Consider the following 10,955-nt stretch of genomic DNA (forward strand, 5'->3'; position numbering starts at 1 on the left):
CAATATACTATCATATTCTCCACTTCCATTCATATTAATCAGTTAATCTACCTTTAATTACCTTTTTATTATTTTTAAATAAGTTAAATTGTATTTATCTAATTATATATACATAAATATTGTATGTGACGTTGGCTAGTATTAAATAATATATTCATGAATAATAGGTACACGTATGGTGCATATATTATGTTCACGCACACTATCATGACAGACATACCATCAGTCAAGTCTCAGCTCGATTTGGTTCCGAATTTGGAATGACTTTCGCCTGATAATTTATGGTGATATTGTACGTAACGCCTTCCCTTTATGGATTATTCTTATTGTTGTACAACACGAATCGGACCCGCGTGCGAAATTCTCTTCTTTGGGTATTCTCGTTCTTCTCGTCTGCCTGCTGCAGCCGGCCCAAAGCTTTCCCACAATAAATTCAGTTTGTAGCACCTCAAACACTTGTTATTCAACTCCCCTGCTCGTGGGAAAAGGGTGTTTCTTTGAAGATGAATGACCTTCTGACGGTTAGTATATTGTTGAATTTAGTGGAAGCCCACAAAACGTTTTGCATGATTGTGGCGTTCTTGTTAGTATTCGTACTGATTGTAGAACGTTTTGGGTGGAATTAGAATGGTTGGATATGTGGGTTGCTTTGTGTTTTGGCTGAATTAACTTGTTTTGAGAATAGGTTTGATCTGCTGGTTGTTTTGCTGAACGATTTGTGTTCAAGAATTCTCCTTCAGTTTCCTTCTTCAATATATAGGAAAAATGTTACATAAGATGTGTTTTCTTTGCCTTGGCTTAATCGTAGTGTTATTGATGTGAATTTTGTTATGTAGTTATGGGAGGTATAAGTTCTCCTTTTGTTTATGTTTGTAATCCTGTGTGCTATACGTATGTGTATTTATGTATTCTTGTTCATGTGGCAGAATTAAGTTTTGGCCGTCTCTTAGTGAACATTGGGATCCTTTATTATATATATTTCTGAAATCATTTTGCTTTTGGATGATCATGTTTATGTCCGGAACTATAAGTCATGATTAGTGGAATGAAAATATGTGATTTCCTGAGCTTGTAGATGGTTTGGAGTTGTTTGTGTAGGAGGTGGCAAAATCCATACATGCTATGGTAATTGTAGTTTGTCTTTTGATTGGTGATCAAGTGTATTTTCAGGATTCCTTTGTCGGTGATGTCAAAGACAATGCTTCCAGAGAACATGATCTTGAGATGGGTTTTCGAGTTCCTAGGAGTAATTCCGACTTGGGAATGGAATCCTTTCATAAGCAGGTCTGTCTGAAAATACAAGGAAATTTTTTTTGATCCGACCTTTTCCTGGCCCACGTAATTTTCCAATTAGTTGTCGTTTGTGACTTTGTAGATACAAGAGGTTGAGAAGCAGGTGGACAGACTCTCGGCTTTGCTTGTGAAGCTTAAGGTATCTCTACAACTCATTTGATTTGTACTTGCATTGGTTAATGAAGATGCACAAGGATTTTTTTCTGGTATAATTGTGGAATATTTTGTTGGAATAACCTCTTGTAAAGACATTATATGGAATAGGTCCTAGAGAAGCCCAGTGATGTTTCTAATTCAGCGCAGCCAGTTTTTATGGATCGGATGTCGAGTTCTTAAGAAACATATTTACCCTATTCAAGTCTGTCTGAGATGATATTGTCGAGTTTCCTATAGGTGAATGAACAATAAAGCAAAACCAATCAGTAGGCCATTTGATGTAGATCCTTTATTTTGGAATGTCATAACAAAATTAAGAAAGGTTCGCGTGCTTTTGGAGTATCTTTTATCCATATTTGTCGATTTAGTGGACCATGTACTGAAAATTGAAGATCTTTATGCTTTCATAGTAATTCAGACTTGCTATGGGAATGCACTGGGAACTTAATTATTGCAATTTCATGATTAATACTATATGTACATGGAACTTATTGAATGACATCCAGAAGAAGCTGAAAAGCATTTATATAAGAAACGAATTGAATAGTGATTTGATCTAGGAGCACTGTTGAAACCAAGATGAACTCCCATTTTTCTAGGCTATGGTAGACTAACTTTAAGGACTTACAAGGGAAAACTGATCTTTCCCTGTGTTCACAATTCTAATATTTTACTTAACTTGAGTCTAGTTGTGACCTGCTTTCCTATGGGACACTTCATTAGTATCATCTTTTAGTTTTTCTGTCTTTTTGGACTTTGCTGTATATTCTTCAGACACTACTCTTCTCATTATAACCATTTTATTAAGATGATGTAGCTGCTTAAAGATTAATCTGTAGGATGTGAATTGACTCCTGGGCATACATAGTGGTAGACTGAAAATGTTCATGGTAAAATCAAAATATATCGGACGTTCAAAAGAGTGGAAGACTAACAGTCAAGAGAGGATGAGGATCTTAAAGTATAAATGACTAAGAAAGGAGGTAAGAAACAATGCTGCAGAGCCAAAATCGGAATTCTTTGATAATGTCCGTGAAAGAAGGCGTGGGGGAGGGCCAAAATAAGCTTTAAAGATTAAATGAGGTTAGTGAGAGGAGAACTAGGGACGTAAGTGTTATCTTCATTTAGAATGAGGATCGAAAGGAATCTGGTAAATGATGCAGACACCAAAGATGTAAACTATTTGAAAAAGATTGTTCCAATCAAAATTATAGGACAGTGTCGGGGTAAAAGGAGTTCTAGTCCCTGTCACCCTAGGAAGCGAAGAAATGCTTCATTAGCTGGATTTAAGGTAGATGTGGTGAAGAAAGCCTTGGAAAATGTAAATCTATACGGCTTTCAGATGAAATATTATTTCGATTGGGTTTAGATGTGATTCAGATAATTCCACTAAAGTATGCCAAGTGAACAATGGAAGGGTTAGCTAATTCGATTATGAAAGTAGAGGGAATATTCAGAACCTGCAAAACATTGTTGTACTGAGTGGCCTGGTTGACTCACCTAAATGAAGGCATGCCATCCTGCTTACAATAAAACTGCAATTACAAAGATGTAAATTGAATACCTTGTGAACGATTTTGATGCTTTTCACCCTTACTTGACAGTTAATTGTAAAGAAAAAGTAGAAGATGCAAGCACATTTAACAAAGATCATGTAAGACTGATGGAAGTAATATGACTTGATTCATCCTCTAGTGCATGATATTGAACTCACAACTTAATCACAACTAGCCACTTAATCCAAGCAGGAGTCTGTTTCCTTTTACGCTGGTAAAGCAATAAGATTAGGTCAACCAGCTAATAATTCATTTTTTGCCTGATTAAGTTTGGCTGAACTTTCTGAAACAGCTTTATAAGCTATATGTTCAATCTGTTATGCAGCTAACTGAACATCTACTGGCTGGGTTTCGCTAATCATCTGGATTTTTTGTTATTCACAGAATTTTATGTGTAATCTTTTGTCAGGATGCAAACGAGGAGTCAAAATCAGTTACCAAAGCATCTTCCATGAAAGGTTGAACGTTCTTTCTTTTTGTAGTGCCTTCCAAAGATGGTGGAATTTTGCCCTATCTGTAAGAGTAAAAAGCTAATTAGTATTTCTAACTGTTAATTTGATCAACAAAGTAAGAAAAGAACTGACTTCATTGCTTGCTGACCAGCTTCATTAGTATGGATATTGGTTATTACTCAAATGTAATTATCAAGAGTCTGGAGGTGCTTGTGCTCTATTGGAAGAAATGACTTTGCAAGGCTTTTTGAGGAACCCCAGGAAATTCTTTGACGAGATCAATGTGCTAATTAATGTACATGTTAGAACTGCTTTTTGTTTCAGAATTAAAGATATTTGAGGAACTATGATTTTTCGTGCATAAGAACCTGTATTTTCTTTTCCTCAAAGTCCTTTCTTGGACTTATTCCTTGAATGTGAAAAATGTATTTTGACAGGAAATGACAACATTCAGTGATTTTTTGCAGTCAGCTGCATCTTGGAGAATTTTGATTTATTGCATCTATGCTATAACAGAGTATTATTTGTCCTGTTTTACTACTTATAACCTATTGTATTTTGTTCCAGCTATAAGGAAGCGGATGGAGAAAGATGTAGATGAAGTGGGAAAAATAGCACGGAATGTAAAACTGAAAATTGAAGCAATAAATAAAGATGTATTGCTCAGACCATTTGCTTCTGGTACTCTGCTAAATTTTATACATACTTATGGCACTCCAATAAACTGATTCCTTCAATGCTTCAGAACTTAGCAAATCGGCAAAAGCCCGGTTCAGGTAAAGGAACTGCAGTGGATAGGTCAAGGATGACAGTGACAAAGTGCGTAATTAAATATATATGTTTCTTATGGTTTCATCATTCTTGTATTCACAGACATGTAACCGTATTTTCTGCATTGGCAGTGCCTTAACCAAAAAATTTAAAGACCTCATGACAGAATTTCAGGTCTTATCCCCTATTGGTAACTATTACCGTGCCCATTTTACACTGTTGATAGTTTTTTAAATATTTCATTTCTTACATTAGGCCTTGAGACAGAGGATCGACGACGAATATCGTGAGGTTGTTGAGAGAAGGGTAATGACAGGTCCAAACAAACACGCTAAACTTATCACTTTTTACCTGTGCTATCATTTATGTTTTGTTTCTTATTTACGTTTGATCTCCTTTTTGCTGTAACTTGCTGCTTAAACTCATGGTTTGCAGTAACTGGAACCAGACCGGATGAAAAGGTAAGCCTAGTTTTTTTGTCGTATTTTGGGTTCTAGCCGATGTGGAAGGTATTTATTCTGCAACTCAATGCTAACAGACCATCAACCATCTGATTGAAACTGGAAACAGTGAACAAATATTCCAGAAGGCTATCCAAGAAGCCGGCCATGGGCAGGTAGTGTGACTTTTCAATATTATAAAACATTCCTTCTTTTCTTTGAACTCTGGTAAAAGTTAAAATTTCATGCATGTGACGAGATTATTTGTGGAAGAAAGAGGACTCATTTTCTTATACTAATAACTGAAACAGTATACTAACCTTCTTTTGGAAGAATGTGGTAAATCTTAAATGGGATAAATCGATTGAGTTGGTAAGTTCTTAATATACTCTCCTTTACCAACATGGACATGATCAATAGAACCCAGAAACCAGGAGAGGATAAATGTACCTCCACGTAAATTCCCACCCAAATAAATCATATTTGACTCCTCTATTCAGTTCACTCTGGTTTACTTGTGTTCAAGTCAGTCTTGGATTGTATATTCAGAATCAAATGCTGTTACTAAGTATGAGCAGCTGGGATTATTTACGGGTATCTTATATGTTGTGGTTGCAGGTACTAAATACTTTGGAAGAAATTCAAGAGAGGCATGATGCCGTAAAAGAAATTGAAAAAAAGCTTCTCGACTTGCACCAGGTATCTTGTAATTCAACTCCAGGGGCTGAATCACGCTTCACTTGTTTGTCACAACTCTTTACGTTTTTGTTGTCAGATTTACCTTGATATGGCTGTTTTAGTTGAAGCTCAAGGAGAAATCTTAGATAACATTGAGAGCCAGGTTTGCTTCTATACTTCTTAATAACTGTGTTATTTACATAGACAACCCCCCTAAGATTTACATGTTACGGAAAACCCCTTTATTTTGAAAAGATTTCAGTCATGAGCAGGCAAGTATTTGTAGTCTAAAACATGATTGCATGGTATACTGTATAAGTTTTCAAATCAGGCATTTACAATGTTGGGCTCTTTAAGAGTTGAATTGAAAAGTGTCAAGGGAATTGAGTAGCGTGTCGATGAGAATCTTGTTCAGGTGTCGAATGCAGTCGATCATGTCCAATCAGGGACAACTGCACTTCAGAATGCAAAGAAACTTCAGAAGAACTCGAGAAAATGGATGTGCATTGCCATTATTATTCTCTTAATTATCGTAGCCATTATCGTTGTCGGGGTTCTCAAACCTTGGAAAAACGGGGAGGGTGCTTAGTCTCTGCTTTCTTATCGTTTGTGAATTATTAGAGCTATTTAGGGAGAATTCTCACTTAGCCTTTGCATCATAAATAGTCCTAGACACGGTGTTTCTCACTTTAAACTTGTTTCTTTGCTGGTTTTCTGTGTTTGAATGTCGACGGAAAGTTGTGTGAATCCATAGTTAAGGTTTTGAATGATATTGCATGAGAAATAGTTCAGGAAACAGGGGAAGTTTTTGCACAAGGGGATTGATTCCTCTTTTGTTGGCAGACTTGGAATTTGGAAATGCTTCTATTCTGTGAGTAGTTCATTGTTTATTTGAATTTTTATTATTTTTGTTCTATTTTCTATTATTATTATTATTATTTTATTTTATTTATTTATTTATTTATTTGAACATGAACAATTTATTAACAATCTTTTCATCACTATTCTTGACGTTTGTTTTATTTCCTAATTAATATATTTGTTGAAAGCAAAAGGACATCTTTTTTAGAAATTATTGAAAATAGTGGCACTAAAAGATATGAATTGATTGCAAAGACTATTGTAATTAAATATTTTATTACTTGATAATTAATAATGCGATTTATAACATAATATATATTTATATATAGATATTAACTTAATTAATACATTGATAGTATTAACTACCCTTAATTAATAAAAGGGTAAATTCATTTTGCTATCCGAACTGTGCCTATTTTCACACTTCGCTATCGAAACTTTTTTTCTTTTTTGTATCAACTTATCATCTCAACTTTGCAAAATTTGCATATTGTCATATATGATCGTCTTTTTAGTATTTTTTTACTGAAAAACATCAAATGTTGTGCACGTATGAAAAATATCAAATCACATAATCCTTAAACATCAAATGTGCACTGCATGTGATATCTTTTTCGACAAAAATCTTGGTTAAAAGCAATTATAAATGGCAAAGTGTAAAATTTTTTAAAATTGTGATGGTAAGTTGACAAAAAAAAAAAAAAAAATAATTAGATGTCAAAATGTAAAAACGATCATAATTTGAATAGCAACCCTTATTACAATATTATATAGTTGTAACCCAAGTCCTATTATGTTTAGAATAATGTATGGTGTTATGATGGATATGTTCATATTGGATGAACAATTTAATTTCTTTTGTATATTTTTCATTCTATAATTTTATATAGCATCTTCAAATATATTATAATTATTTTCAGTATTTAATTATAACCTTGAAAACAATTTTAATTCAAATTGGTTAGGGGTGAGAGAGAGGAATGGGTTTTTGGTGGTATATTTAATTATTGATTTTTTTTATATTCAATCCTAAATTTTGTCAATTATATTATAAATCTCAATTATTAATAATTATAACTATCAATAATCAATAATATATATAACTAATTAATAACTATTATGAAAATAGATAAATAATTATTATGAACATGTAATGAAATTCATGTGTTGGTGGGATTTGAATTCATAAGCTGTAACACGATGGTTCTAAACTATTTTCTCATTTAGACTACTCCCGTAATTTTTTTTTTTTTTTTCAGTAAATGTAAGTTCCTTCAGAAAAGCAAGGGGTTCTCAACTTATTTTCGAAACCTTAACAGATTTATTCAAATTTAATTGTATTAGTTACAAAATTATTATTACTAGTATTTTATAAGTTTTTGATCTTATGTTTTCTGAATATTTTAAATATTTATTATTAAAAGGATTAAATACATTTTTCACCCCTTTTACTAAATAAACCTTCAATTACTCCCTTATTTTTGTGATAATCCTTTAAATTAAATAAAATTAGGCGGAAATACCCTTGACTATTAAGAATATGATATATGTACTTTAACACCCTCTAAAGTTAAATATAACAATCAATTTAACTTTAATTTTTATTCATTTATGATGTTAATAAATTAATATTAAATTAGTCATATGTTGATAGATAAATTTTAGTACTTTTAAATTTAAAAAAAATTATAAACTTGTGTTTGTACATTACACTACATATCAACTTAATGACAAAAATATGTAAGCGGTTGTCGAGCCTATTATTTTGGCACCCAAATGTCAAGTGAAGTAATTTGGGAGTTAATGATGTAATTTTTTTTTTTCGTCTTTTCATGTAACAATTCTATTTTACCCTTTAACCTAACTTTAGGCTCAACTCGTTAGGCCTATGAATTGGTGTGCAATACCTAGACGCAGACCTAGATTCATTTTAATAGTTATGACCCATATATATACCTAATATTTTGCATTAGATCCAAACTTAGATAGATATTTATGGTAATAATGTTTATGAATTTTGGTAGAGTCTATACCGTAAAATAATAGTAGGTAAAATTTTAATACGCGAAAAATACATCTTTATTCGTTAAATTAAAATTTGTGAATTTGTAAATATTTGCTAATTATCAATACGTCTATTTATACCCTCAAATTTGAAATAATTATTTTCTATTTAATTAATTTATATAAACATTGTAGTTAATATATTTTCAAATTGATTGATATATTTAACAGTAGAGGGTATTAATCTGAATATATCATAATTAATAATCAAGGATATTTTTGTCAATTTCTATTTGATTTGAAGGATTATCCAAAGATAGTGGGGGTAAATGAAGATTTATTTAGTTTAGGGTAATTGACGAGGGTAACATACTTCAATATTGCAAAATATATTTAACCCTTTTAATTAAATTAGCTGAATTTCCTCTAAATTCACTTTTTAAATGTCTGGAAAATCATACAGAAAATTTTTGCATGGACCAAGTCCTCTAGTTGTCGTGTAATTGACTACTCTTTTAAATTGCACATAAATTAACAGTATTGTACTGTATTTATCATATAATTTAATTGGGTGTTATTAAATTGATCGAATTTGGGTTAAATGCCTTATTAATAATAATAAATTAGGGTAAATTATAAGAGACTTTCGTGAAATTTATCATAATTATAATTATTTCTCAATTGTTTAAAAAATTACAAATACCGTCTTGATATTAGCAATCGTCTAACAAATACTCCCTAATAACCTATCATAGGGGATATTTGTTAGACGATTGTTAACTCTAAAGGAGGGGGTATTTATAATTTTTCAAAAACAATTTATTGCAGGGGGTATTTGTTAGATAATCATTAATTCTGAGATAGGGGAGGATAAATTTATAATTTTTCAAACAACGAGAAACTGTTTGTAATTATGATAAATTTTACGAGAGTTCGTTGTAATTTACCCCAATAACTATATATATATATATGTGAGTGTGTTCTTTTAAATTTTCACATTAAATTTGTGTTTCTCTATCATATTATTAGACATTATATTCAGAATTTATTGATTCTTTTTGTGCTTGTGTGTCTCTTTTTCTTCATTTAATATAAATGAATAGTTGGGGTAATTTGGAGTGTGAAATTGTAGGTGAAAAATGCAGTGGATCATGTGAACATGGGCACAGATGCTCTTCAAACAGCAAAAAGCTTGCAGAAAAAGTCGAGAAAATGTATGATGATTGCCATTGTTTTGTTCTTGCTTATTGCACTCATCGTAGTGCTCTCTATTCTCAAACCATGGAAAAAGTAGTAATTGCCTCTCCAATTCAACACTTCAAACTTACATCCAATTCCAACATAGTTTTTGCAACTCTTTGGTTCCTTTTTAATAGCTACTTTTTGTATTAAGTTTTATTCAGGCCACCAATGACATGTGTAGTTTTTTGCATCGAGATTATTTTGTATCTAAATAGCCGTTATGCTCAGTAAATAATTTGTTTTAATGTTTTTCATTAATCTTTGGGTAAATTACAATGACTTTTCTTGAGATTTGATATAATTATAATGCCCCTCATTGTTTGAAAAATTGTAAATACCTTCCTGATATTTGATAAAATTATGTAATCTTTAAATGGAGGTTTGAAATTGTCAAAGTTGTCCTTACTGTATTTTTTATTTTTTATTTTCTAAAATTAAAAATTTATAAAAAAATCGAACGGGATGAATGGAAAAAATTAAGAATTATAAAAAAATATTATTCATTTAGTCTATAAAAAAATAAATAAAATTATAATTTTTAGTCCACAAGTGCATTTTGGTCAGCTCATCATAAAAAATGGATGGAAACTTAAAGGACTGAGCAAATTGTTAGACAGTCCTTAAAATCAGGGGATATTGATAATTTTCAAAACTGAGGGGATATTTATAATTATGCCGAACATTAGGGGAGATTGTTGTAATTTATACTTAATCGTTAAGTATGAGAGTAGTTTTAAAATTTAGCTGTAATCTGCATTTCTACAATTAAATTTGTAACAACTGTTTAACGAGGTTAAAGCGCAATTTTTAAATAAATAAATAATAAATAAAGTGATAAAATGGGATGAGCTTTTTATTTATTTTATGGTAATTTTTGAATTTATGGGGACATACACCAAAAAGAACACTTCCATTACATAGGTACATATGCACTCAAACCCTACTTCAAATACATAGAAACAGTGATCAAAATACACCTCAAACTCTGAAGCGCCTCTCTTCCTTTCTCTACGTCAATTTCGTCATAAGCTTATAAATGCTTTCGTATTGTTGAACTGTAGGTAAAGAAGCCCAAGTAGAAATGAGTGACAACAGTGAGGTCTCACCCACACGAGTTGTAGAGGCAATTTACGGTATTAAAATTTTCTAAAGGCGTGTTAATAGCGAATTCCTTATGTACAGAAAACTTATGAAAAATTCGAATTGTAATTGTATATATCTATGTATTTTTTGAAAATTGAATTTTCTGTAAATGCATGAGTTTATTTTTATTTTAAAAAACGGAGCACTATAGCCATTGTTGCCCTGCCGGCCGGTCACTGGCTAGTAGGGCACGCGGCTGGGCACGCACGGATAGTAGCTTGCGCGCTTCTTGGCGCATGCGCAACATGCGGGCAGGGGCGCCTGCATGCGTGCGGCCGGCAGCGGACAACTGTCTGCTGTTTCGAAGGGCTGGGCCGTTTTATGCCGTTTTTTCTAGAAAGTTGAATTTTTCTGATTTC

At 32.1% G+C, this 10,955-nt stretch overlaps 1 protein-coding gene across 2 annotated transcripts; it reads left to right on the plus strand.

Annotated features, from left to right (window-relative positions):
• Window positions 1-205: 205 nt before the first annotated feature.
• Window positions 206-9,711, plus strand: LOC105162634 (syntaxin-132). Of its 2 annotated transcripts, none has more exons than XM_011080714.3 (13): window positions 206-521; window positions 1,171-1,284; window positions 1,376-1,432; window positions 3,415-3,463; window positions 4,025-4,113; window positions 4,203-4,276; window positions 4,360-4,402; window positions 4,484-4,544; window positions 4,664-4,689; window positions 4,767-4,844; window positions 5,287-5,367; window positions 5,444-5,509; window positions 5,762-6,040. In XM_011080714.3, the coding sequence occupies exons 1-13, from the start codon at window positions 504-506 to the stop codon at window positions 5,933-5,935; spliced, it is 930 nt and encodes a 309-aa protein (XP_011079016.1). In that variant the 5' UTR covers window positions 206-503; the 3' UTR covers window positions 5,936-6,040. The 2 variants fall into 2 exon arrangements, with proteins under 2 accessions (XP_011079016.1, XP_011079015.1); XM_011080713.3 differs by lacking the exon at window positions 5,762-6,040 and adding an exon at window positions 9,344-9,711 and having other exon boundaries at window positions 208-521.
• Window positions 9,712-10,955: the final 1,244 nt, after the last annotated feature.

Source organism: Sesamum indicum, linkage group LG13 (genome assembly GCF_026168435.1).
Source record: "Sesamum indicum cultivar Baizhima isolate 11 linkage group LG13, ASM2616843v1, whole genome shotgun sequence".
Classification (NCBI taxonomy): Eukaryota; Viridiplantae; Streptophyta; class Magnoliopsida; order Lamiales; family Pedaliaceae; genus Sesamum; species Sesamum indicum.

What these genes read in the sequence shown, in the direction of transcription:
- LOC105162634 (XM_011080714.3), top strand. An exon ending in CAAAGCATCTTCCATGAAAG is followed by an intron (nt 3,464 to 4,024) that starts GTTGAACGTTCT and finishes ATTTTGTTCCAG; the next exon opens with CTATAAGGAAGCGGATGGAG. An exon ending in AAGAAGCCGGCCATGGGCAG is followed by an intron (nt 4,845 to 5,286) that starts GTAGTGTGACTT and finishes TTGTGGTTGCAG; the next exon opens with GTACTAAATACTTTGGAAGA.